The sequence below is a fragment of the Zootoca vivipara genome, chromosome 14, assembly GCF_965207765.1.
Source record: "Zootoca vivipara chromosome 14, rZooViv2.hap1.1, whole genome shotgun sequence".
In the NCBI taxonomy this organism is placed as follows: domain Eukaryota; kingdom Metazoa; phylum Chordata; class Lepidosauria; order Squamata; family Lacertidae; genus Zootoca; species Zootoca vivipara.
In genome coordinates, this window is record NC_142597.1 from 45,510,420 (window position 1) to 45,538,385 (window position 27,966).

Below are 27,966 nucleotides of genomic sequence, written 5' to 3' on the forward strand. Positions count from 1 at the left end.
GTAAGCTTCCTACGCCCCTGCCCCCAGCTGCCAAAAAAAGTTTGGGAACCACTGGTCTGAGTCAGACCTTTCAGAGTCAGCAAGCAGAATAAGACCCTCATGTAAGGAAGAAGAGACTGGTTAATAAATACATGAAATTGTTTATTTAAAAAAACACACAGAGAGAGGCAGAGAAAGGAAGTCAGGAGCAGAAATCGTAGCTGCTCCTCCCGAACACTCGTGCGGGAGAAAACTGATCCCAAAACCAGTCCTGGGCGATGAAGGAGAACCAGACCCACGCGAACGAAGACTCTGGGGCTCCCTGTACAAAATATGGCTCTGTGATGGAGTGGGGGGGCAGGGGGGGCCTCTCCCTGCCCTACTGCTCCTCCCGCTGAACAGGAGATGGATCCAGGCAACTGAGTGGGAGGCAAAGGGGTCTCTAGGCACAAGGAGGGAAGGTTATCGGGGTCAGTAGCCTTGAGATACTGACTGGTGGCCGTACCTGGAAGGCAGAAGGGGGCTCGACCTCCTCAAGTGTCCGTCCAAAGCGATTGCAGGGCATCCCTGAGAGACTCACCGAGGGAGACAGACAGACAGGTCCCCCTTCAGGGACACATTCTTCCCAGGACTATGGCTAGGAAAGCTGGCTTTTTTTGTTGGGGGGGGGGTCAGGGGAGAGAAGGTGGGATCTGGTGGAAGACTGGCCCATCACAAAGCCAAAAAGCCCCAGTGCGCTCTCTCTCGCTGTGGGACCCCAGGCACACACCCCAAAGCCAACCCCAGCGTTTGTCGTGGGGCAAGGGGCAAGCATTCTTCCTGCCTCTTGAACCCAAGACCCAAAGGACAAAAACCAGGGCAGGATGCTCTGGAAGAAGAGCTGAGGAATTATTGGGGGGGGATCGGGGGGGGGGGAGGAAAACAGAGGCAGCCCAGCTGCTTTGGCGGGGGTAGGGGGGTGGGGAAGAGATGGTCTCAAGGCAGGTAGGATTTCCTCCTTGAGCTGTAGCAAGTTAGCACCATTGGGGGGGAGGGGGGAGAGGTTGAGAATCAATCCAGAGGTCAGGACTACAAAGGGCAAGTTGGGCAAGACAAGAGTACAATATTTTCAGACGCAAAACTCTGACGCAGCACTCCAGAGAATCATAGTCTGAAGGGGCGCCCAGAGTCCATCTAGTCCAACCCCCTGCAATGCAGGAATCACAGCTAGGAAACACCCCCCCCTGAATCTTTGCTTTAAAAACCTCCAGGGAACCGTATAATCACAGACTTGTAGAGACGCGATGGCGCACCGAGGCTTCATCCAGCCCGACCCGTTGCAAAGCAGGAACCGATTGAATCCCGTCTTTCTGGGGAAGGAGGAGCTCAGGAGATGATCTTCTGGGGGATCTCCACCGAGGCCTTGATGAAGACGGCGTTGTCCCTCACGTAGTTGCGCTTCTTGATGTCCTCGTGGGAGATGAACTTGGGGTACCCGAACCCCAGCAGGCTCTCGTCCAGGGAGGTGCGCCCCGCCCCGGGCTTCTGGAAGTTCTTCCAGTTGGGGTCCGGCAGGAAGGTCTCGGTGATGTGCTGGGGCTTGGAGAGCGAGGGGTCGCTCTGGTCCAGGAGGGAGAAGGTGACCCGGTAGGCGAAGGGCCACTCCAGGAGGTTGTCGTACTGGCCGGGGAGGACGCGGATGTAGACCGAGAGGTGGCTGCCCTCGCCGCTGCCGTTCCCGTTGAGGAAGGCCGAGACCTGGAGCCGGTAGCCGTAGCGGTGGGTGTAGAAGGGAGGGCTGAAGGACTCGAAGTTGCTCCGGGCCTTGGCCTCCTGAAGCTTGCGGGCGTAGTCGGCAATCTTCCAGATCAAGACCCCCTCGCTGCCCACTGCCAGCTCCTCCACCTCGCGGCGGAGGTCCCCCAGCTCCTGCCGCTGGCGAGTCACCAGGGCGCACATCAGGCCCAGGTGCGTCTTTGTGCTCTCGTCCAGGTGGCGGCTCATGGAGAGCTTGGGGCACTGTGGGGAGGAGGAGAGAGACACCGGGGGCATCGTCAGAACGAGAGGCCAGGCTGCTGGGATCAGGGCAGCGGCCCGCCTGATCCTTACAGAATCACGAGGACTAGGAAACTGGGCGAAAGCAAGCGTCTCTGAACGCTGAATTCTGTAGTTCGGGTCAAAGGTAAGAAGAGGAGCCCGTGCGGGATCAGGCCAAGGGCCCACCTAGCCCAGCCTCCTCTTCTCACAACCAGATGCCCCTGGAGGGAAGCCCACAAGCAGGATTCGAACGCAAGACCGACCCGCGTGTAAGAACAGCTCGCTGCTTCAGGCCAGTTGCCCAGCTAGCGCAACATTCCTGTTCTCACAGTGGCCTCCTCCTCCTCCTCCCTGGATCTGCCTAGCCCTCTTTTAAAGCCATCCAAGATCGTGGCCACCGCTTCCCCCTCCCGCCTTTATTGCACAGAGACTTCAACACTGGACTACTGCAATGAGCTCTATGCGGGGCTTCCCTTGCTCCTGATCCGGAAGCTGCCGTGGGTGCAGGATGCTGCAGCCTGGTTGCTGACAAGAGGGAGGCCTCGTCGGCATTCAATTCCTGTGCTCAGAGAACTGCACTTCCTTTCGGGCCAAGTTCAAGGAGTTGCTATTAATATACTAAGTGCTTAACAACTTGGGGTCAATTTGCCTGCCAGATCCCCTTTCCCCATCTGGGCCCTCTTGACTGCTTCGAGTGGGAGAACCCAAATTGTTCCCTATGCCACATGAGACCCCTTCTGCATTTAGTGTGGCAGAGCCTGTACTTTGGAACTCCCTGCCTATTGATATCAGGAAGGAGCCTTTGCTGTCCTCTTTTCGGCGCCTGTTGGAGACATTTTTGTTTAAACAAGCCTCCCCAGATGTTTAGAAAGCGGGGACAAGTTTTAACGTGTTTCTAGTTTGTTGTTGATTTTATCTTTGGAATGTTTTAAAGAGCTGCTTTAATGATAATTTTATTGTTTTATTCTCTTTGTAAACCACTCCGAGGGTTGTTATGCAGCAGCCATAATCCTCTTGTTTCCTCCAGTGGCCAAGCAGAGGTCTTCTCCTCACTTGCCCCAGAATCTGGCATTCATAGGTAGACTGCTTTGCATGCTGGAGGCTCCACCGAGCCTCCACACCAAGCAGCCTTTGATCGCCACTTCCTCTTCCACTAATTTGCCTAACACCCCCTTTATTAAAAGCCCTCGCAGCCCACGCCCATTGTCAGACACATCCTGGGGCAGCAGCAAGGTCCGATAAGTCAACGACAGCCCTGCGGTGAAGGAGGACCTGTCCCAAACCTGCCATGATCTGCCGGCTTTAACACAGTCCTCAAAAACCCTTCTAGTTAATTTATAATGCCCACAAAAAAACCGGGCACTGGGCACCCATTGCTAAAAGAAGGGAAATTGCTTCTGGGGACCCAGAAAAATGGGTAAAACAGGTTTCCCCATTTCAGAAAACCTTACAACCACCCTGCGAGGTAGGCGAGTTAGCGCCGGAGACGGCCATACAGTAACTTTGAAAGTGCTAGTGCCACAGCGGAGAGGGTTTTTGGATGCCCGGCCTTGTCAAAGAGCGAGACTGAGGCAGGCACAGCAGTAAAGGAAAGGCTGCATGAAGGGAGGAGGAAGGCCTTACCCGGTGCTTGCAGCCAGCTTCCTTGAAGGGGCAGAGCGCCAGCGCCGTGGTGCAGATCTCTTTCAAGTGCCCGCTGAGGTCTTCCCTGGCGATGCTGGGCACCCCACACTGGTTCGGACAAGGCACGGGGTAACGGGGGCACTGATACTCGTGGTTCTGGGGGAGCGGAAGAAGAGGCTTCAGACAAACTCCGAGACAGTTTTCAAGGGGGTTGGGCTAAAGAACTAGGTGACCCTCGGGGGGGGGGGTTCCCCTCTTCAGCTGTGCAATTCTAGGATTCATGGGAAGTTTCGAAGTCAGGGGTTCTTTAGCCGCAAATCCTGCACTGCAGGGGGTTGGAGTAGATGACCCTTGGGGGCCCATCCCAACTCTATTAACAGTTCTACTAAATCCTGATGCAAGATTTTTGTTCCATGGTTTTTCATAATACAGTAAGATTTGGAAAACGAATGGACATAAGAGAAAAAGAAAACAGCCCTGTATTGGGAGGTTTTTAATGCTTGAGGTAAGATTTTTTAATTAAAGTTTTTCATAATACAGATGAAATAAATAAAAAAATACACCTCAGTATCTGAAGAAGTGTGCATGCTTATACCCAGAACAAACTTAGTTGGTCTCTAAGGTGCTACTGGACAATTTTTTAATTTTATTTATTTATTTCGTCTGCGTCAGACCAACCCGGCTACCTACCTGAATCTAATTTCATAATACAGTAAGATATGGATAGCTAATGTAAATAAGCCCTTTATCGGGAGGTTTTTAATTCTTGATGTTTTTATTATGTTTTGGAAATGTTGTAAGCTGCCCGGAGTGGCTGGGGAAACCAGGAAATAAATAATAAAAGTATTTTTCTGACATCAGGAATCACAAGACAGAGAAACCAGTAGGAGAACACTTCAATCTCCCAGGACATTCTATACAAGATCTCAAAATAGCTGTCTTATTACAAAAGAATCTCAGAAATAAACTGGAAAGAGAAGTTGCTGAACTGCAACTTATTCCCAAACTTAACACCATGGAGAGACCTGGCCTGAAGAGAGACATTGGATTCTTATCTCATTATACATGAGAAAGCTATCTTTAGCCATCTCACCCCTTGCTTTTTCCTGCAAGACCAATTGCAGTCGTTAACAGTCGTCAACAGGTTTACCACACCATTCCCACCACCCTTCTGAGTAATACCCCTCCCCACCCTCTCACTATATATAAGGGTCTGGTGACTTCTGTTTCAGTGTATCTGAAGAAGTGTGCATGCACACGAAAGCTCATACCAATGACAAACTTAGCTGGTCTCGAATTGATGCTTTTGAATTATGGTGCTGGAGGAGACTCTTGAGAGTCCCATGGACTGCAAGAAGATCAAACCTATCCATTCTTAAGGAAATCAGCCCTGAGTGCTCCCTGGAAGGACAGATCGTGAAGCTGAGACTCCAATACTTTGGCCACCTCATGAGAAGAGAAGAATCCTTGGAAAAGACCCTGATGTTGGGAAAGATTGAGGGCACTAGGAGAAGGGGACGACAGAGGACAAGATGGTTGGACAGTGTTCTCGAAGCTACGAACATGAGTTTGACCAAACTGCGGGAGGCAGTGCGAGACAGGAGTGCCTGGCGTGCTATGGTCCATGGGGTCACGAAGAGTCGGACACGACTAAACGACTAAACAACAACAAGGTGCTACTGGAAGGAATTTTTTATTTATTTTGTTCCTCTCCCCCTGCTGCTGAGCCTGCACAGATCCCGGGGTTGGGGGAAGCACTTGCAGCTTGTCCGAACCCCGGGATTTGTCCTTTCTGTCGGCGGCGGGGGGGGGGGAGAGGAAGGAAGGAAGAGAAAGGGCTGCTTTCCCTTCCTTCGTTCCTGTTCCCCCCCCCCCCTCAGCTAGTTCCTCTTTGTGTTCTGCTGACCAGCGGAACACAAAGGGGAACCAGCTGTAGCAAGGGAAGAAGGCAAAGGAAGATCAGCTGAGAGGAAGATCAGCTGTCAGCGCCTCTCAGCTGATCTTCCTTTGCCTTCTTTCCTTGCTACAGCTGGTTCCCCTTTCGCTAGATGAATGCCCTGATTTTCTGATCACGACGAAGCGGTGGCCATAGAAAACCTTGTCGTCTAGCGAGGCAACCTCCGGTCAGAAAATCCTTTCGTTAAGCGGAATTTCCGTCTAGTAGGGCATTCGTCTAGCGAGGCACCACTGTATACATGAGGAAGCTATCTTTAGCCATCTCACCCCTTGCTTTTTCCTGGAAGACCAATTGCAGTCGTTAACAGTCGTCAACAGGTTTACCACACCATTCCCACCACCCTTCTGAGTGACACCCCTCCCCACCCTCTCACTATATATAAGGGTCTGGTGACTTCTGTTTCAGTGTATCTGAAGAAGTGTGCATGCACACAAAAGCTCACATCAATGACAAACTTAGCTGGTCTCTAAGGTGCTACTGGAAGGAATTTTTTATTTTGTAACTAAAACTATTATTATTATTATTATTATTATTATTATTATTATTATTATTATTATTAAAAAGAGCAAATGAAAGGGGAAGAGAAAGAATCCATTCTGCTGTGTTCTGGAGCTTGCCTGGCCCCCGCCCCGCCCTGCAGCCCCTCGGCCCTCCTGGCAAAGCCCCCCCCTTCTCCCGGGTCCCACCTGGATAGTGTCGTACAGGAACTCCTTGCTGCAGTAGCTGCAGGGCTGCGTGCGCTTGGGGCACTCAGAGAGCATGTGCTGGGAGAGCAGCCGTCGCATCATCCGGGCGCCACACTTGTTTTCACAGTAGACGCTCTCCTGGGGACAGAGGCCCTGGTGGTTCTGGGGGGCGGGGAAGAGGGGGAGAGGCCATGGGGTTAATGCGGAGGGAGTGGGCACCAGAAGGACCCCCTCTCTAAGGGAAGGGCCACAGCTCAAGGGCAGAGCAGCTGCTTGGCATGCAGAAGGTCCCAGGTTCAAACCATCCCCAGGCAGCGCTGGGGGAAGAGTCCTTGCCAGAAACCCAGGACAGCTGCTGCCGGTCAGTGCGAACAACACCTCGCAAGGAGGGCCAAAGGTCTGGCAGCATTCGGCAGCTTCTTGTGTTCCTTAACTGAGACCCATGCGGACCAGGAATCTCAATTAATTCTTATTTTTCAGGAGAGGTCGATAGCTCAGGATCTCTCCCTGGTTTTCCTGCCCCAACCCCATTTATTTACCGTACATTTAAATATATGCTAGATTACTGGCATACTGGCAGTGAAAACATAGGAATAAAAATTTATTAAATCCATTTTTTAAAGAAATCATTAAAAGCACACAATAGCAAATCACTGCATGACAGTTATTGACAGCAGTTACACACACAGAGAGACCTGTTTTGTCTTTCTGACCATTTGCTCAACTCAAAAATCAGAAAGTAAACATGCAAACAGACCCTCAAGCTCTAAGCACTGCTTTGTGACATTTTAATGATTTAAAATATATATATTAAAAATGGATTTAATAAATTTGGAAGTCAAACGGACTTCTGGAGGTGACAGGAGCCCCTCCTCTTTCTCTGGGCTAAATCTCAGCCAAACTGGCCTTTCCTTCCCCCTGCAAAACCAACCAACCTCCTTGTCTCCCCATTCTAATGCTGAGCCTTCCCTCGCCTCTCAGATGCCCCAGACATTACGAGGAGCTCTGTGACATCACAGCAGCTCAGCCAATGGCTCTTCTGAGAGGCAGCTGCTCGGCAGAGCCGGTGAGTGGCCCGAGGCGGGTGCCTTTTGGACGAGGGTCTATCCTGACAACGGAAACGGACCCCAAAGTTTAGCTCCGCAGATGCCCCGGCTGCCCCGCGGCCAAGAGACACCGCCCCGTTTCCCAAGCACCGCCCCCTGCGCCTCCTCACCTCGTAAGCTTCTCCCGTGAAGTCGGCCCCGCAGAACTCGCACTTGAGGTGGCGCTGGGGGCAGTCGTGCTGCACGTGGGGCGGGAGGTCCCGCCGGCTCAGTTTGGCCCCACAGCGGTTGGGGCAGGGCACCACATTGTAGCTGCACGTCCCAAGGTGCACCTGGGCAAGACGGAGGGGGAGCAGGATGGGGGGGTCAGGCAGAAAACTTATTCCTCTCCCCAGCCCTCTTCACACAGGTCAGGAATGTCAGGGCCACCAGGTTCGATTCCCAGGAAGGTCTAAGCCAGGGGTCCCCAGACTACGGCCCGGGGGCCGGATGCGGCCCAATTGGCCTGCCAATCCGGCCCACGACGCCGCACGCCGCCCGCTCTTGCGGCGCACGGCGCGGCAGCGCTCTTCCGGGTCGGGAAAAAAGCGCCGAAAATCCTTTGTGTGCATGCGTATGGGCCTCTCCGGACCCGGAAGAGGTCATTTCTGGTGCACTTCCGGGTCGGGGGAGGCCCATACGCATGCGCACAACGGATTTTCGGCGCTTTTTCCACCCTGGAAGCGCGCCGCCGCGCCAGTAAGCGTCCGTGCGCATGCGCACGGGCGCGCACTCCACTGCCCGCCGGCCCGCACAGGCATGCGCTCCCCCGCCCTCCGGCCCGCCGCGCGATCGGCGCAGTGGGAACCGGCCCAAACGCCGGTAAGTCTGGGGACCCCTGGTCTAAGCTAAGATCCCCTTCGTGGATCCCTGGAGAGCTGCTGCCAGCCAGTGTAGACAATATTGAGCTTGACAGGCCAATGGTCTGACTCTGCCTAAGAGATCCTATTTCAACCCTTAATTCAGAACCATGAGGACTACCACCTTAACTTCCTAAAAGTTTTAGGACTTAAAGGGGACAGAACTACCTAAATTGTATAGAAATTTATTTACGCATACTACTACAGCAGCGCCATGGGACACGGGTGACGCTGTGGTCTAAACTCCTGAGCCTCTTGGTATAATAACTTGCAGTTTTATAAGAGTATATACAGGTGAAACTCGGAAAATTAGAATATCATTGAAAAGTGCATTTATTTCAGTAATGCAACTTATTATTTTTTAATTTTCTTTTAATTTTTACAAATGCTTTCTTTTGGAAATTCCACAGTAATAAAACAAATACAGTTACAATAATACAAAAATAAACATCGCTGTTGCATTTCATTAATTACATTCCATTTATAATTGACCCGCCTAACAACAAATAATTACAATTGCAACCAATAAAGGCTTGACGTATCTTGCTTTGCACGTCATGCATCCATCTCAAATACTGGTTTCACGTTTAAAGTTGCGTCACTGAAATAAATGCACTTTTCGACGATATTCTAATTTTCCGAGTTTCACCTGTATCTACAGTAGATAATTAAATGAACTTGGATATGCAAAAGATATAAAGAAATAAATTTAAGAAACCGTAGAAAGAGGGGGAAGGAAGCCAAATTTTGGAATGTCAAATTGATTGTAAATGAAATGTATAAATTTGTACATGAAATGTATTTGTAAATGAAATTTGTAAATGAAATGATTGTAAATGAAATGTATATATTTGTAAAGTAGAGTGGAACCTCGGGTTACGTACCGCTCTGGATAAGTAATCCTTGGGCTGCAAAAGCGGCAAACCCGGAAGTGTATTTTTCCAGGTTTCTCCGCTCGCACATGCGCAGAAGCCCTCTATCGCGCATGGCATGCGGAGAAGCAGTGCCTCGATTTATGGATTTTTTGGGGTGCACACAGCACCCTGGAATGAATTAAATCCGTAACCAGAGGGTCCACTGTATTAATAATAATAATAATAATAATAATAATAATAATAATAATAAACCCAACCACCTTAACTTCCTTTTTAAGGGATGGGCCCCAGCTCTGTGGTCCAGAACTGTGGGGACTACAATCTTAACCTTACTTTTAAGGGCTGAAGCCCAGCTCTCTGACCCGCAATGCTTTATTCAAAACCATGAGGACTACAACCTTAACCTTACTTTTTAAGGAATGGGCCACATATGAGGAGGGCTGTGGGCTCCCCATTCCTGTTTTTTCCAGCCCGTCTCCTCACCTGCAGGTGGCGGACGGTCCCGCTCCAGCGGCACCCCTCCTCGCTGTGTATGCACCGGATAGTCAAGCTCAAGACCTGAGCCTCCAGTTCTGGGTCAGGGTAAATCTGGGAAAGGAAGGGGGGAAATGAGACGCAAAAACCCACCTGCAGGGCAGCTTTCTTTCTATTAAAACAATTATTTATTACAAAACAATTTACACATAAGACAATTATTTATTACACATAAAACAAAAAAAATTACACATAAAACAATTATTTATTATAAAACCATTTACACAGACAGGACAATAAAACTCCACATAAACAAACATAGACACCAACTAACAACATATCATTAACTTCCGATTCATCGCATTGTACCGTTTACACCTTTTTAATCTATACGCACTTCATTATTATTATTATTATTATTCTGTTACTTATCGAAAGAAATTTTCCTTTTATAGTTTCCTTCTACTTCAAGATTCAATCTAAATCTGTCAGGAGATTTGCATTATCATAATACTTTCTAAGCTATTCTTTAAATATTATCCAATCTTTGTTGACTTTCTGGTTTAAGTTTCCTCCTATTCTCTCCCAGTCATTTCCGCGAGTTCTAAATATTCTATCATCTTCGCCTGCCAATCAGTTTGTGTGGAGATTAAGTCTGCTTTCCAATTTTTTGCTATTAAAATCTTAGCCACTGTGGTTGTGTACATAAAAAAGGTTCTGTGGTTTTTTTTTTTTTTTGTATTTCAATGGACAATACAATACAAAATGCAGGGCAGCTTTTAAGGGGCATCAGGAGATGAGTTTTGAATGCAGAACCCGCCAAACAAGAGTGCCTTGTTTCATTGACCCATTTATTTGTTTCAAAGTACTTATACTGTATACCAATATTCATACAACTCTCTCTCTCTCTCTCTCTCTCTCTCTCTCTCTCTCTCTCTCTCTATATATATATATATACTGTATATATCAATAGTGGCTGACAAGACGAACTTTCTGTTTTAACATATAAATGCCTGACGAAAGCGTATCTATTCTGCCAGGCAATTAAGAACACTATCTTTCCACAATGGTTAATTTTTAACTTTTTAAATATGGATTTTATGGTACAATCCAGGTGTCCTTAGGCGAGGAGAGAGGGAGGCAAGAGGGGGAGAGGAATAGCCCCCCCCCTGTAGCCCTCAGTGCCAACCAAGGTTTCAGCTAGTAGAAGGAAGGGATTCTTTGGGTAGGTGGGTGGGCACTCACCTTGGCATAGTCAAGGGGCAGCTGGTCCTCCGGACACTTGAAGACCCCCTCGCTGCAGGAGGAAAAGGAAGAGGTTGAGAAGCTGACCATCCCGGGAGCTTCTGTGACATCACAGCAGCTCAGCCAATGGCTCTTCCAATTAAGCTACACTCCCCCCTTAATAGTCTGTATTCCCCACTACAAAACCAGCCATCTCCCACCTATGTCATGCCAATAAACACATCCACCAATTTGTCCTCATTTTGCACGAGTTATTAATTTCCTTGGAAACATGAAGAATGGGATATTATTTTATTGGGGGGGGGGGGGGAGAGAGAGAGCCAGTGTAAGGACACATGTTCTGCATGCAGAAGGTTCAATCCCTAGCAGCATCTCCCAGTAGAGATCGCCCTTCCCCCTCACCCGCTTCGATTGGCGAAACTGGAGCTGTTAACGGGTGCCAGACAATTCCCGTTCCACATTTGCAAGAACTCAAATCTTTTAGTTGCAGCAGCGCCTGCACTTTGGAACTCCCCGCCTCTTGATACCAGCCAGGCCCTTTCCCTGTACCCTTTTCGGCACCTGCTCAAAACATTTCCCCTTGCTTTTCGGTCCATAGTTACTTTTCGAGTGTCTTCAACTATGGGTGTTAAATTTTGCTTAAGTGACAATTTTATAGTTTTATCCTTTAAGAAAAGCACTCCCCGCCCCCTTTACAATAATTTATAAATGAAATGAAATATAATTATACACGGAGACTGGGAAACGTCCCCCTGCCTGAAACCCTGGAGATTCGCTGCTGCCAGTCAGTGTAGGCATCACTGAGCTCGATGGACCTAATGGAAGGCAAATTCTTTCTGAGAGTCTCCCGAAACCGCTCTCATGGCAAACCCTCCCTGCCTCTCTACCTGGGGAGGTCTCTGCCGGGGGGGGGGGGGAGCAGCCGGGCTCCTCTTAATCCCCTCCATCTGTCTGAAACCCTCCCTCGGTGGGGGGGACACAGCCAGCCCCATAAACCACCTGCCGCAGCGGCAACAGAGTCCCAGGAGTGGCACGCAAGGGTGGCGGTGGGGGGGGGGGGAATAAAACAAACAAACCTCAATAGTCAGGAGCAAACGGGCGGAAGCAAGAGCGAGCTGGGAAGAGGGCCAAATCCTGCTAATCCCAGTGTCACATCTGTCAGGCCAAGCCCTGCCCCATTTCCCACTGTGTGTCTCACACACACACACCCGCTTCACGCCATGGGGGCCCTGCAAAGTTAACACTTCAGTCCTGGCTTTGCAGAGGAAATGGAGATTCAGGGGCCAAAGTGGGGCGTTTATAGTACTGTACACCTTTTTTCTCCGAGGCGCTCAAGGTGGCGTGCAAAGTTCTCCCCACTCCTCATTTAATCTCCCCAACAACCCAGCAAGGTAGGCTGAGAGGCCGTGACTGGCTTCCAAGGTCTGGCTTCTGAGTGAGGATTCGAACTCTGGTCTCTCCCAGGTCCTAGTTTGACACTCTTAACCACTAGGCCACCCGCGCTTCAAACTGACTGTCCCGTGAGATGTTTCCTAATACATGCCCCCCAGCACTCTCCAACAGGGATTTCCTTTATTTATTTTCTCTGATTTGTGTGGTTTTTTTTATTAAAAAAACATATTTTTTAACAACAACAAAAAGTACACACATAACAGAAGAAAAGAAAAGAAAGAATTAAACCATAAAGCGTCACAGCCTGGAAGGACAATAGTACAAGGAAACAGCAAAGCTCCAAAAGGATAAATAAGTATTAACTCGTACAACGATTCCCTTTACAAGTAAGGAAGATTAATATTTTAAAAAGTATTCTGCACCTGTGAGCTAAATTATTATTATTAATTATTAAGAATAAAGGTTCTATATAGTTTTAAATAAGCCAGAGATTTGCATATACTGTGCCGCAATATTTGTATAAGAAGTAAATCGGTGCCATATATTTTAAAAACGGTCACCCTGACCTATTTGTTGTCACCTCTACATCCCACCTTCCCACCAAGGACCTCAGGGGGCTGCCCCACATGACTCTCTCCCCCTCTCCCCATTCCACAACAACCCTGCGAGGCAGACCAGGCTGAGAAGGCCCAAAGTTGCCCTGGCGAGCTTCCAGATGGGCAGAGTGGGAATTCGCGCCCGGTCTCCCAGAGTCCTATAATCCATCGCTAACCACTACGCCTGCTGGATAGGCACCAATTGGGAATCTGAACTAAGCAGTGGTCAACCAGACACATTCAAAACAAAACAAAATACTACATTTTTAAATTTTGCTACTGCAGCAAGTCTGAGGTGACCAGATGACTGTGGCAAGGAGTTCCACAGTTTAACTCTGCGCTGCGTGACTAATTCCTTCCTTTTCCCTCTCCTGAATCTTCCAGCATTCAGATTTGTTCGATGCCCACATGGTTCCAGTGTTATGAGAAGAGCTTTCCTCTCTCCGCATCCTCCATTCATAAATTTCCCGCCATGTCGCCTCTTTCCTCGCCCTTCCTCTAAACCCAAAGCATGGCTCTCACAATATTCCTATTTGCAGGGCAGGTGGTTGGACTAGAAGGCTTTCGGGGTCCCCTTCCAACGCTCCGACTCTAGGACTGCTTATGGCTGTGTGTTTTTAGAGCTGCTCAAAACAAAAACAACTTTGCCGGCTCCAGGAAACTCGAAACCAGGGGTGGCAGCTGTGGGGGAAAACCAGGCAGCTGCTGGGGGCTGGACCCGAGAAGAGGCTGCCAAAAAGGGAGAGAGCCAAGCCCTTGTCTGTGGTTTGGCCAGGAGACGCTTCACACCAGAACAAGACATGGGGGGGGGGGGCTGAGATTGCAGCAGGATGGAGGGGAGACTGATGCCTGGATCAGGCCAAAGGGGACCCCCCCCCAGACACCCAAAGGGAAACCCACAAGCAGAATCCGAGCGCAAGGGCAACTCTCTCCTCTCTTGCAGCTTCCAGCGACAGGGGGGATTCAGAAGCATCGCTGCCTCTCACCCTGGAGCCATCCTCCTGGCTTGCAGCCATTAACAGTCCTTTCCTCTTCCATGAATTCGATCCTCTTTGAAAACCACTCCGTTTGGTTGCCATCGCTGCCTCCAGTGGCAGGGAGTTCCAGAGTTTAACTGTGCGCTGCAGGAAGAAGGCCTTTCTTTTATCCGTCCTGAACCTTCCAGAGCTCAGCTTCACAAGTTCTAGTGATGGGAGGAGAAGGAGGAAGACTCCCCCCAGTTGCGATTCTCAGTAACTGGCATTTACTGGCAGAGGGGAGTCGCTGTGGCTCTTGCCCAACGAAACACCAGCTGGTCCAAAGTTTCTCTCTTTTATTTGCATCCAGGGACTCTGCCGCCTGCAGCCCCTCCGCACGGCATCACCAAGCACACCGTCGTGGGATCTGGGTCTCCACTAGGCCTATGTATCCATACCAGAGAAGCCACGATGGATCAGCAGCAGGGATGACTCTCAAGCTATGAATTGTAAGCTCCCTGGGGCAGAGATCCCTCTGTAACTTAAGAATGTAAGAATTCACTTCGACAGCCCTTTGTTCGTTCTGCACGTGAGGGGCCACCACTTAAATAAACCACGGAAACTAATTCCAGCATCCAGGAGGGACCCAATGTTTCTTTCTACATTCGTACCTTGGTTTTCGAACAGCCTAGTTCTCGAACGTTTTGGCTCCCAAACGATCAAAACCCGGAAGTGACTGTCCCGGTTTCTGAATGTCCTTTCGGAAGCTGAACGTCCAACAGGGCTTCCGCAGCTTCCGATTGGCTGCAGGAGCTTCCCGCAGCCAATCAGAAGCCGCCCTTTGGAAGTCGAACGGACTTCCGAAACGGATTCCGTTCGACTTGCAAGGTACGACTGTATTGCAATAGGACAGAGGTCAACTCAGCGTGCCAACGAGAAGGTCTGCCCTGGGGCACTTCAGGACAAAAGCTTATATAGTAGTTCAAACATGGCAAAGGGTCATAAAACATCTATAAATTCTTAAACATACGTCAGGAAAGGTTACAGGTCATGAGATACAAAGATCACAGAATCACAGGAAGGGACCACGAGGGTCATCTAGTCCTGCCCCTGCAATGCAGGAATCTTTTGCCCAATGTGGGGCTCGAACCCATGACCCCCAGATTAAAAATCTGATGCTCTACTGACTGAGATACACGACTCACACTGGCATCAACTTCCTTCAGTAAGAAGGGAAGAGCGCCATAAATTTCTCCCCCATCTCCTCTTCCTGGGTCTCACCGAGAGCTTCGAGGAGAGCCAGTTCAAACATCCCTCTTTTGGCAAAACATCATTTGCCCTTCGAAGGTCTGGTAAGGTGGGAAGCGCTATGCCAGGCATCCCCAACCTTCGGCCCTCCAGATGTTTTGGACTACAATTCCCATCTTTCCCGACCACTGGTCCTGTTAGCTAGGGGTCATGGGAGTTGTAGGCCAAAACATCTGGAGGGCCGCAGTTTGGGGATGCCTGCGCTATGCAATGGAGGGTGGCATGAGGGTGACAAAGCACAGGCAACAAATTCAAGCCTAATGCATTCTAAAACGTTACATGCAAAGAAAGTGAAACATTGAAATGTTATTACTGTAAAATCAAAAATATACCTCTTGGATCTCTTAATCCTTGTATCACTAAGAAGAGCCTGCTGGATCAGGCCAATGGCCCACCTTGTCCAGCCTCCTGTTCTCACAGGGGCCAACCAGATGCCCCAATGGGAAACCCGCAAACAGGATTCGCACACAAGAGCAACTCTCCCCTCCTGCGGTTTCCAGCAACTGTCATTCAAAAGCAAGACTGACTGTGGAGGCAGAGCAGAGCCATCCTGGCTAGGAGCCATCGATAGCCCTCTCCTCCAGGAATTGGCACCTTTAAAGCCACCCCAGTTTGTGACCATCAGTGCCTCCTGTGGCAGAGAGTTCCAAAGTTTAACTATGTGCTGCATGACCAGGTCCTTTCTTTGACCTCTCCTGACTCTTCATCCCCGACTTCTAAGGTGATGAAAGAGGGAGGAAAACTCTCTCTTGCCGCTTTCCTCGATGCCTTGCAAAATTTGACAAACTGCCATCGCGTCGCCTCTTCCTCGCCTTTTCTCCAAGCTAAAAGGTCCCAAACGCTGCCCCCTTTCTTCAGAGGGGAGCCGCTCCCTCCCCTCAATCATTTCGGTCGCCCCTTTCCCAACTCGACAATCTCCTTTTTGAGGTGAGGCGACCAGAACAGTCCAAACGCAGCTGCACGACAGGTCTGTGTGATGGCATTACGAGACGGGCAGCTTTCTTTTCCATGCCAGCTGCTGCTCTGACTCGACTCCGTCAGATCGGCTGCCACCGATGCTACTCTCCCTCCCATGCCAAGCAGGGCCTGGCAGCCAGCGGGAAAGCACAGAGGTCCTTTGGGGCCACCCCAGCCGAGACATGCTGTGCCAAGCAGCTATGATCCTTGGCAAGGAAAACTTGCAGCAGCAACGGCCGGCGCCTGCGGGCACAGTGTGTGTGACCTGTCTGGGAAGGAGCACACACATGTAGCCGAGGGACAGCACCTGGCCCCGACTGCAGGCCTCTCCTCCTCCAGACAAGAGATGTGATCTGGCTGGGATTCCTGCGCTGCAGGGGGTTGGACTAGATGACCCCCGGGGGTCCCTTCCAACGCCACGATTCTTTGATTCCACGTTTGCTCGAGTGTAATGAAGACAGCGGCATGGAGGGGCGGCAGGTCACCCCAAGAGTTTGCTCCACGCGGCAAGGCAGGCAGAATAATAGAATCGTAGTTGGGAGGGACCCACGGGTCATCTAGTCCAACCCCCTGCAATGCAGGAATCGGGGCCAAGCTTTCGGAAGAGTTGCTAGAGGCAATTGCTACAAATAGACAAGAGCTGGAAGCCTTAGCTGAGCATAAAAGGACTGGCATGGGACTAGCTAAAGCAGGCACCCCCAAACTGTGGCCCTCCAGATGTTTTGGCCTACAATTCCCATGATCCCTACCTAAGAGGACCAGTGGTCAGGGATGATGGGAATTGTAGTCCAAAACATCTGGAGGACCAAAGTTTGGGGATGCCTGAGCTAAAGGCACGAGACCAGGCTTCCTCAACCTCGGCCCCTCCAGATGTTTTTGGCCTACACCTCCCATCATCCCTAGCTAGCAGGATCAGCGGTCAGGGATGATGGGAATTGTAGTCTCGAAACATCTGGCGGGCTGAGGTTGAGGAAGCCTGCACTAGACCCTTGAGGCTTCCTCTCTCCCTTCCCCAAGCATTTCAGCTCTTGAAGGAACAGAGCATTGACCCAAGGGTATGCCCCCCACAATCTGCCAGTCCAGCTAGGTCTCGGGGCAGGGGGGCACCCAAAATGTGGGGATGCACACAGAGCACTGGACCACGGCCCTTTCCCCTTTTTTAAATAAAAGAGAGAGCTAAGGTTCTAGTCCTCATGGTTCCGAATGAAGGGCTAATTGAAATAGGAACAAAGGACGCTGCCCGTGCTCAGCCTGGGGGTGTGGTGAAGCGGCCCTGGGAAGCCTCTGTGCGTATGCAGAGTGCACCTCCCTGAGCCGATGAAAACATGGAGGCCGAGGGGAGAACTGCTCAAAGGCAAGCTGGATGGACCAGGCAGCCCAGCTCTGGGGCAGAGTGACCTCCCTCTGCATAGCTGAAGGTTGGGGAGGGGGAGAACCGGTTTTTCTGCCCTTCCCAGGCTGCTGCCTCAGCGAATTCCCTGCCCAGCCAAGTGTGATGGGCCCAGCAGGCTGTGGTGGGGATTAATCTGTAGCACCCCCACCTTGGGAATTTCCAGACCCTCTAGATTTAACCCTTTGCACCTCTGGAGTTGAGCTTTGCAAGGAGGAGAGCCAAGAGCTTACCCTGCGACCCTCCTTTGAGCATAAAAATCACTTCTTAATCATTCCTTCCAGATAAAATACCCCAGGAAGGTAAGCCTTATTGCACCCATTTTCCAAGTAGGAACAGCAAGGTGGCTAAATCTCCTGTCTTCAGGGTGTCAGTCTCTTGCTGCTGAAGAGGGGGGGAGACGGGGAGGGCCTCTTGGCCCCCTGGATGGCCACAGGGCCAGGGCAGGGCAGCTGCTTGGCATGCAGAAGGTCCCAACTTCAACCCAGGAAGGGCTGGGATGCCCCTTGCCTGAAACCCTGGAGAGCCTCTGCCAGTCAGTGTAAGCAGTAAGGAGCTACCTGGACCAATGTACAATTGAGACAGTTTTCTTTGCTCCTGTTCAAATCAGCCTCCTACTCCCGACCATGAGGACTAGAATCCTGCGTTCTTTTTAAAAGGTAAAGGAAGTAAAGCACTTTCAGCTTTGCACGCAGAAGGTGCCAGGTTCAACTCCCAATGACATCGCCGGCCAGGGCTGGGGAAACCCTGGAGAGCTGCTGCCAGTCAGGGTGGAGGACGCTGAGCAAGATGGACCAATGATCTGACTTGGTCTAAACTAAGGCGGCTTCTTCTCTCCCTCTTCTTTCCAGCCCTCTTGTGTCCTGACTCCTAGCTCAAGCACAACTCACAAGATGGGGCTGGATTTCAACTGCAATTTGTGCAGTGCAGGGGGTTGGACTGGATGACCCTTTGGGGTCCCAGGCACATGATCTCATAGCCTTAAGGTGGAATCCAGCTCCTTGGCTTTTGGCTCTTGACTCTGCCCCTCCCCACACCTGCGTGTCTCTCCCCCTATGCATCTGCTCTCTCTGGGGAGGCCACAGTGGAATGAAGGAAGTCAGCGGAGAGGGAGAAAAAAATGCCTTCTGCATTCTTGAAAACACAAAACCCTTTTATGTCTCCCTCATTCTCTCTCTCTCTCACACACACACAGTTGTGCATCAAGGAGCAGGCAAGCAAAGACATGCCCAGCCAAGTCTCCCCACCCCTCACTCCGCAAGGCTTGTACCCAGAACCCCAGGAAAACAAGAGCCAAAAAGGAAAGGTTCAGGGTGTCTGCAAAGGCCGGGGCAGAAAAGTTTAAAAGTATGTGTCTGTGAAAGAAGAAGTGTCCCTATGAAATCGCACACACCAGTTCACGGAAAGCCAGTGTGCAGTGGTCAGAGCATTGGACGAAGACCTGGGAGAGACCAGGGTTCAAATTACCCCACTCTGCCATGAAGCTCTCAAGTGGTGATCCTGGGGGCCGGTCACCAACTCTCAGCCTGACCTACATCGCTGGGTTGTTGTAGGGACTAGATGAGGAGTAGGACCTGGGAGACGAGGGTTCAAATCGCCACGAAGTTCACTGGGTGTGACATTGGGGGCCAATCACTGCCTCTCTCAGCCTAACCTACCTTGTAGGGACGTTGTGGGGATTAAATGGGGGGGGAGGCATTTTTGCCACCTTGAGCTCCTTGGGAGAAAAACCCGGGATATAAATGCAGTAAATAAAATAAACAAACAAATGTATTGCAGCAATTCAGCCTCAACACTTCGGGGGGAGAGGGTTGGAAACATGCAGAGTGCAAAGCTTGAGCCCCGCAAGGTAAGAGGAGGCTTGCAAAGACAGCTAAAGGGCGGGAGTGAACATGGCACGAAACTGCTATGACCCAAACACACGCGCAGAGTGCACGGGCCAACCCAAACGCCTGTGCCACCCGGGAGACTAACATCTTTATTCTAGCAAAGGCTTTCCGTGGGTTTAAAAGGCTTGCCGGCCTTCCAAAGTGCGCACAAGAACTCAGGTTTTGTTTTCGCAGCAACGCTCTGGAAACGGTTACGCAAGGATGGGGCTCTTGAACTGGAAAAGTCACTGTCAGTCTGCCCCAGGGGCGTCTTTTCCGCTCTGTGAATAAGTAGGCCCATTGATCACACACACACACACTCATGCTCTGGAACACCTGGAACGGTCCCCGGCTGACTAACAGTTCTGTGAAACTCCAAAAGCTTGCATACATGCCAAGCAAAGTTGGAGCAATAAAGAAGCTTTGTACACGTCTGTGTCCCCAAAGTCTCTGTTTGAATGCACCCCCTCAAATACCAGTTCCTGGGGGCAGGGAGAGTGGTCTTGTGCTCACGGCACACATATGTCAAGAATGCTTTGATGGTGTTTCCTGCTTGGCAGGGGGTTGGACTGGATGGCCCTTGTGGTCTCTTCCAACTCTACGATTCTATGATTCTATGGGCTTGCCTTCGTTGGCTGTTGTGTGCAAATGTATCACAAGGGGGGGGGGAGTCTCCTAGATCAGTGGTTCCCAACAGGTGGTCCGGGGACCCCCAGGGGTCCGCGAGCTATGCCAGAGGGGTCCGCAAGATGCTATTAGAATAAAAAATATATTAAATATATTTCGTATGATAACAGATTTTTTGTTTTGGCCGCTTCCTGCATGAGCAGAGTCTAGCGCAAAACTAGAATTAGATAGAGGCAGTAGTTCTGCTGTATGCCGTTAGGTGGTGCTTTACAAACACTACTGTTTTGCAAAGAGGCAGCGGCGCATTCTACTAATGCTCACCTCCCCAAGATGCTTTGCGCGCGTCGGCTTCATTTGTGCGCTACTGCGCAGGTACCCTGTCTTCTCCATTCCCCTCCCTCCTCCCTGGCGCGCGCTGCCTCTTTGCAAAACAGTCGTGTTTGTAAACAAAGCGTTGTTTTTCGCTGAAGCTACAGTTCGCGTAGTTAAAAATGGACTGTTGGTTAAAAAGTGGTTCATTAAAACGACAAAGGCCTACAGATGAAGAGGAAGATAATGCATTTGATGTTCAAGCAAGTAAGTCAGTGACTCTCGAACCGATCTTGTCAGTGTCCATTGAACCTAAATCGTCGGCGTCCCTTGACCCTAACCCTTCCAAGATCAGTGTTAAGCTTACTGGAAAAATTAGATTAGGAATTAGGAATTAGATTTAGGATTAGGAATTAATGGGGGTCCTTGTCACAATAGCGGCTCGATGAGGGGTCCTCGAGAAAATTTTGTTGGGAACCCCTGTCCTAGATATATGGGTCTCCCCCAGGGCCTAACCCGACATTCTGACACTGTACAAGCTAAGCATAGGATTTAAAGGGGCTCACAGCATTTACACCCTGAAATATCTTGGCTTAGTCGCAGCTTTGGGCCCAGCACAGAGCAAGCAGGTCTTTGTATCTCCAGCTTCCAGCCTGCTTCCATCTCAGCTCAAACCCAAAAACTATGGCTATTGTTCTGCTACCTGGAAGGCAGGTGAAGCGGGTGGGGAGGAAGGGCCCCCGCCCAGTAGCCTGCAGGGCACCCTGAACTAGGAATCCCAGGTGCCATGCTCGATTCGTACCCTACCTGCAGCCACAGGAAGCTGTACGTCCCTCTCCCCGCCCCCCCAGACACCCAAATCTCTGGTTAATGCCAGACATCTAAGAAAGTTAAACATTACAGGAATGCAGGCGGCTTATCAGCTTTCCCCCAAACTTCTCCACCAAAGCTCAGATTCTGAGTAGATCAGGAACTTTTTTTGGGGGGGGGGAGCGCTGGATGAGGCTCACATACTGCCTCTTCTTTCCTTCCCTGCCTCTAAAATGCAAACAGCCAAGGCCTACCTCGCAGGATTGTTGGGAAGCTGCAAGGAGGCTAATTGCGAAGCGACCTTGGTGCCAATATGCTAAGCACCTTCTCCCCCCCCACACACTCCTTGCCAGTCATGCAAGGGCCCCCACTGCCTCGCAGGCCTCTCTGCCATTACATACCCCCCCCCCCCCGCAAATAGCAGCTTTTCTACAAAGGCCAGAAAAATTCACTTAAGCAGACAAGCTCTCCCTGCTTGTTAGTTAGAGAGATCTTATTACAAGAGGCGTTGGCAGAAAAAGAGAATTCCCAGCTTGGGGGGGGGCAGAGGAGATCAGGCACTGGAGCTCCTCCCAGATCCCCAAGGCTTAACTACCGTATATTCCGGCGTATAAGACGACCCCCAACTTTTATCAGTTAAAATATAGAGTTTGGGATATAGTCGCCGTATAAGAAATATGACCAGGCGTATAAGACGACCCCCGACTTTTGAGAAGATTTCCCCTGGGTTAAAGAGTAGTCTTATATGTCAACGCCCAGGCGGATCCGGAAAACTTACTGCCTTTCCCCATGAAACACAAACTGAGTCACACCTTTGCAGAGTCAAGGGAACAGTCTGACCACAGGGCACCTGAGCAGGAGGGGGTTGAACCTTGGACTGGGAAGGAAGGGGAAAGGCAGAGGTTTAGAATTGCGGTTGCAATGGGAAACCAGGGGTGGGCAAGAGCTAAATGGGATTAGGTGGTCTTTACAGGGCGGGGGGGGGGATTAGAGGGGAGGCGGGAGCTAGCTGGTTAGCAGGCCAGGATTGTTATTATTTATATTTGCAGGATTGTAGAGTTGGAAGGGACCCCCAAAGGTCATCTAGGCCAACCCCTCTTGCAATACAGTACAGGAAATGGCAGCCAAAGGGCGCCCTGACAGATGGCTATCGAATCCGTTCCACTGTTGAACAGCTCCCTTCGGATATTTGAAGAGGGCTCTTGTATCTATTATTATTATTATTATTATTATTATTATTATTATTATTATTACTTTGTTGTCTCCCTTACAGAAATAGCTTTGCAACTGGGTTGTTTGGAATATATCCGAAACATTCTTTCATATTAAAAAAAATCCTTCAGTAGCACCTTAAAGACCAACTAAATTTTTATTTTGGTATGAGCTTTCGTGTGCATGCACACTTCATCAGATAAGTGTGCATGCACATGAAAGCTCATACCAAAATAATAACTTAGTTGGTCTTTAAGGTGCTACTGAAGGAATTTTTTATATTCTTTCATATTGCCTCAGTTGCCTTCGGAAGATGCCTCGGGAGGGCTTCGCCCTGCGTTTCTTCCGAAATTAAACATCAAGAAATATTTGCCAGCCAAACGTATTCTCGTCTTTCCCAGAGGACCGGGGGGGGGGGGAGAAGCATGTGGCCCTTTGGACACTGCGAGGCTCCAGCTACCCCATGTAGCCATTGTTAGCGGTCAATGGGAACAACATCTGGAGGGTCCCCACTCCTGGTCCACTCTGACCGGCAGCAACAGCTCTCCAGAGTCTCCTGAGAAATAAGTCCTCACCAGTCCAAATAAAAGGGCTTATTTAAACAGGAACATAGGAAGCTGTTGAGTCAGCCCGCTGATCCAGCTAGCTTAGCCTTGTCTGCCGACACTGACTGGCAGCGCTGGCCCTGCAAAGTTTCCTCCCCAGCCCTACTTGGGGATTTTGTGCCTCGGGCCTTCTGCATGCAAAGCAGGGGCTCCATCACTGAGCTCCACACCTTCCCCAAACCAGACACCTGATCCATCTAGCTCAGTATTGTCTGCACTGGCTCTCCTGGATTTCAGGCAGGGAGGGGTTTCCCAGCCCTACCTGGAGATGCCAGCGGGGACGGAAACTGGGTCCTTCATCGCTGAGTTACAGCCCTTTCCCTAAAAAAGAATGCAAGACACTAGTCCTCATGGTCCTGAATTTAAACAGGAAGGAAGGAAGGACGGAAGCCACCTTAATTATACGCAGACAGATCCAGCTAGCCTACTGCAAAAGGGGGGTGGGGTTCTCCACTGAGGACCCAGCTGTGGCTCTCGGGGGTCTGCTGGGTGGGAGCTGCGTCCAGCCCCCTTGGGTCCAACCCTGCGGGACTCTGATTCAGAGGTTCAAATCATGGAGTTAAGGGACAGATAACCCCACACCTCAGCCACGCCCGGGGGGCTCAGAGCAGCCCCCAAACCTGTCTCCCAAGGCCCAGAACACACTTTGGCTTGTCTCCCTCGGACTAATGGAGACGTCAGTCCTTGCTGGCTTCAACAGGCAGAAGAGACTTATTGGATCAAACAGACCCCTCCGCAAAAACAAACAAACCACCCCTCAACCTAGCCCAGCATCCCGCTTCCAACAGAGGTCAGCAATAAATCCACAAACAGGCCCCAGCGTTGGTTCTCAACAGCAGACAGTTCGCGGTAGACTGCCGCTGGAGACAGAAGCTTTATTTCAGCCCATCGCCGACCATCCGCGAAGAAGGCAGCCCTCTTTTTCCGAGGCCCTTGACAACCGAGGGGTGGAGTGGAGGGACAGGAGGGACCCTTCAAGGTGATTCAACAGCAGGCAGAACAATAGAAAAGAATGTGGTGGGAGAGGAAGGCAGCCCAGCAAGACTCCGCGCCGCCGCACTCTGCACATGCTCAGAGAAGCGGCCTAATCCCATTTGCCGCTGCCGAGCCAAGTGTTGGGAAATTGGGGAGCCCCCAACGAAGGAGGCGGGGGGGTCCCTCCAGTTCTCCCTAGGAATGAAGCGGGCGCGGAACAAAGGAGAAGGCGAGCCAGGGAGGCGGCGGCGGCGGCGCGGTGCGCCCAGGGCGCGCGTGCGGGGCTCTCCAAGCAAGCGCGCTTTGGAGAGGCGCGCGGGGGCCGTGCGCCTCTGTCTTCCTGCGTCCGGATCGCGCCCCCCGGCCGGCCCGGGTCTGGCCCGCCTCGGCTCCTCCTTCCGTGGGGACTGACCTGAGGAATTCCTGCAGGCAGGTGTCGCAGAAGCGGTGGCCGCAGGTGGAGACGCGGACGGGCTCGCGCATGGCCTTGGCGCACAGCGGGCACAGCAGCCGCCGCTTCGGCTTCTCCAGGAACTTGTAGTCGAAGCCCGGCATGGTCCCGCCGGCCTGCCTGCCCGCCCGCCCGGCCGCCGGGGAGAGGCGCCTCCGCCGCAGGCCCCGCGCCGCTCCTGTCGCCTCCTGCGCCGGCCTGGCAGGTCCTGCCGGGCGACCCCTCTCCCTATTGTGTGCAGCGCCGACTTAGGCTCGCCAAGGCAAGGCAACGCCACGCCTCTCCGCCTCCTTCCCCTCCCCGCGCTCTCCCCGCCTCCCCTCCCCTCCCCGCCTCGGGAGGGTTGCCAACTTCGCTCCTTTCCTCCGCTCCTCTGCCATCGAGGGACGGTTCCCCGCTTCTTTGGTTTGAGTGGTTCTTTTTCTTCTATGGCAGGCTGACCCTCCCCTCTCTTTCTCTTTCTTTCTTTCTTTCTTTTCTTTCTTTCTTTCTTTTGGCTTGGAAGGGCTGCCAACTTTGCTTCTTTCTCCTGCTCCCCTGCTTTTGAGAGACAGCATTCTGTTCCCCAGGTTTAGAGCGCGGGGGTCTTTCTTTTTCTACAGCTGCATCAGGCTTCCTACACGGAAGGCAAGGAGAAGTAAAGGCCTCTGACTAGCAGTCGCTGGGAATCTCAAGTGCAGAGAGTTGCTGCTCTTTACTCCGGTCCCTCTGTGGCGGGTCACCGTGAGAGCAGGAGTCAGGACTAGGTGGGCCACGGGCCCGATCCAGCTGCAGAGCTCTTGGGGCAAATGGGGAAGAGTCTGCCAGCAACAGAAGAAAAACCAGCCCCCAAACCAGAGAAGCCTCCCTCTCCACTGGCCAGTAATGGCCCACATATTACCAGTTGCTAATCCAGGGGTCAGCAAACTTTTTCAGCAGGAGGCCGGTCCACTGTCCCTCAGAACTTGTGGGGGGCTGGACTACATTTTGGAAAAAAATATGAACGAATTCCTATGCCCCACAAATAACCCACAAATGTGTTTTAAATAAAAGGACACATTCTACTCATGTAAAAACATGCCGATTCCTGGACCGTCCGTGGGCCGGATTTAGAAGGCGATTGGGCCGCATCCGGCCCCCGGGCCTTAGTTTGGGAACCCCTGTGCTAATCCACCACCCAGGCAGAGGCTTCCTTGCACCCATGGCAAAAAGCTGTATCAGCACCCCTCTCCCTGGTATCATTTTTTGTGATTTTTGCATCCCCAGGACTGTGCCCTTAGCAGGGTCCAGTCTGGCCAGTGCCTAGGTATGTCCATCATGCCTCCAGGGGCTCCTTTCCTGATGCAAACCAGGGTGGACCCATGTGGTATCAGGAGGTGACTTGCTGTCTAAAAACAAACTGGGGGGGGATAGACCCCCTTCACGTCCTCCCACTCCCCCACACTCCATCTGTGGCGCGGCAGAGTCTTAATCTCAGGGCTGTGGGTTTGAGCCCCACATTGGACAAAAGATTACAGCATTGTAGGGGGTTGGACTAGATGCCCCTCAGGGTCCATTCCCGATTGTACGGTTTGCCAGGGCCTGGGCGATGCAGAGAAGACAGCTGCTTCTCACTGAGCTTGAGTAGAGAGTTTCCCTTGCCGCCCCCAGTTTCTCTCTCTCTCTCTGTCTCTTGGGGGCTCTAGCCCATGTGTGTGTGTGTGTGTGTGTGTGTGTGTGTGTGTGTGTGTGTGTGTTCCTCATCAGTGGTTGCTGTGGGAGGACTGCACAGCTGCAGGATGGGTGTCTAACTCCTCTCCACGCCCCCACCCCCAGATCACAGCAGACCACCAAGTTAAGGGCCATGGAGACAGTTCACAGCTGCTCTCAATTTCAGCTGGTGCAGGGGAATGTTCTTTTTTGGGGGAAGGGGGGTTGTGCAGTTTGGGCGCCCTGCCCCGTTTGTGACACAAAACTACATCTATAAACACACAACCCCCCCAGGGAAGAGAAGATCCAAATCTGCTGCAGTTTCCCTTTGATGCACCAGATTTCTGCTGCCTTCCTCTCTCCTCCTCCTCCTCCAACTCTCACCTACTTTCTTTAATTAGCTATGGTAGCAGGAGATTCCTCTCTCTCCCCCACCCCCCACCATATCAGGAAGAAGCTGGAGTCCCCAGATGCGTATAGCATCACATACACACAACACGTATAGATTAGAAACTAGGAATTCGGATCAGTCTGTGGCCCACTGGGCTCACTTGAAAGTCTATCAAAACACCCAGCAGAGGACAGATGCCACGGGGGGGGGGGGGACTAAGTCACTGCCCCTTGCCCAAAATTCCCCCAAAAGCAAAATTGTTTTCTGACGCCGCCACCGTCCAGGTGTGTTATTTCTGTTTTATTTATTGTGTTTATACTCCACCTTTTCCTCCAAGGAGCTCAAGGTGGCTTGTGTGGTTCTTATCCTTCCTCATTTAACCCCCTGTGGTGTGGGTCAGGCTGAGAGGCAGTGACTGGCCCCATCACAGCCCACGAGAGGGGATTTGAACTGTGGTCTTTTCCAGGTCCAGGTCCAACACCCCTACCCTACACTGCACAGGCTCATTAAGGATAAATTATTTTTTTATCCTTAATTTTTATCCTTTAGCCCTGTTTAGGGAAGCTTTTAATGTTTGATGGATTTCTGTATTTTAATATTTTGTTGGAAGCCGCCCAGAGTGGCTGGGGGAACCCGGCCAGATGGGCGGGGTATAAATAATATATTATTATTATTATTATTATTATTATTATTATTATTATTTGGAACGTCTGGTTTCATTGGGCCCAAACAAACACAAAGACATCTGTGGCGGCGAGGCAGGGTGTCCCCTCACTTTTCTGGCAGCTCAAACAGCAGCTTTGAAAACAAAAAACGAGGCCTTGCAGATCACAGAATCATAGTTGGAAGGGACTCCAAGGGTCATCTAGTCCAACCCCCTGCAATGCAGGAATCTTTTGCCCAACGTGGGGCTCGAACGCACAACCCTGAGATTAAGATGCTGTACCAACTGAGCTGTTTAGAACATCCTGCTGGCACAGTCAATGCAACAATGGGCGTTTCATATTCCAGCTCAGAGCCTTTGTCCATCTAACCTAGTTCTGCTCTCTCTGACTGGCAGCTGCCCTCCAGGGTCTCAGGCAGAGAAGGGGTTGTGTGTCTTTTGCCGCTAAGAGCCTATTAACTGGAGAACCTGAGGACAGGTGCTCCACTACTGAGCCCTGGCGCACATTGACCAACGTGGCAGCTTGGAGAGGCCAAAAGATGTGTGCTGAGTGGAACAGTCTCGATTGTTCAAGAAAGGCCTAAAGAGCACAATAAAAGCCCAAGCTGCTGGATCAGGCCCGGGTGTGGGTGTGGGTGTGTAACACACCTAGCCCAGCATCCTGTTCTCACAGGGGCCAACCAGAGGCCCACATGGGAAACCACCAAGTAGGACCTGAGCGCAACAGCAGCAACTCTTCCCATCTGAGCTTTGTACCTCTTATCAGCTGGCCGTGCAGGAGGGGTCTGCTTGTTCAAAGTCCCTTGACCTTCTCCCGCTGGCTCCACATGTCGGTCACACAGAGGGATCCGGGATCTGTGTCGACACACGGCCGTCAAAGCGCCAGGCTCCTCCATCTCCGAGCAGCTCGGGCAAGTTTACCCAGTTCAGCCTCTCTCTCTCTCCCTCCTGTCAGGGCAGTCTCAAGCGCATCCTTCCTATGACGTG

At 51.3% G+C, this 27,966-nt stretch overlaps 1 protein-coding gene across 2 annotated transcripts; it reads right to left on the reverse strand.

Moving 5' to 3' along the window:
* Nucleotides 1-120: 120 nt before the first annotated feature.
* On the reverse strand, nucleotides 121-27,966 carry TRAF4 (TNF receptor associated factor 4). 2 transcript variants are annotated; one of them, XM_088658079.1, is made up of 7 exons: nucleotides 27,736-27,966; nucleotides 10,801-10,852; nucleotides 9,565-9,669; nucleotides 7,478-7,639; nucleotides 6,262-6,423; nucleotides 3,619-3,774; nucleotides 121-1,977 (listed from the first exon to the last, which is right to left on the reverse strand). In XM_088658079.1, exons 1-7 carry the CDS (start codon nucleotides 27,873-27,875, stop codon nucleotides 1,345-1,347), a joined length of 1,410 nt encoding a protein of 469 aa, XP_088514205.1. In that variant the 5' UTR covers nucleotides 27,876-27,966; the 3' UTR covers nucleotides 121-1,344. The 2 variants fall into 2 exon arrangements, with proteins under 2 accessions (XP_088514205.1, XP_034995276.3); XM_035139385.3 differs by lacking the exon at nucleotides 27,736-27,966 and adding an exon at nucleotides 24,218-24,498.

What these genes read in the sequence shown, in the direction of transcription:
- TRAF4 (XM_035139385.3), bottom strand. Translation starts at nt 24,360, where the DNA reads ATGCCGGGCTTCGACTACAAGTTCCTGGAGAAGCCGAAGCGGCGGCTG. An exon ending in TGCCCCTTGACTATGCCAAG is followed by an intron (nt 9,670 to 10,800) that starts GTGAGTGCCCAC and finishes TTCCTTTCCCAG; the next exon opens with ATTTACCCTGACCCAGAACT. An exon ending in TCCTGTACGACACTATCCAG is followed by an intron (nt 3,775 to 6,261) that starts GTGGGACCCGGG and finishes CCGCTCCCCCAG; the next exon opens with AACCACGAGTATCAGTGCCC.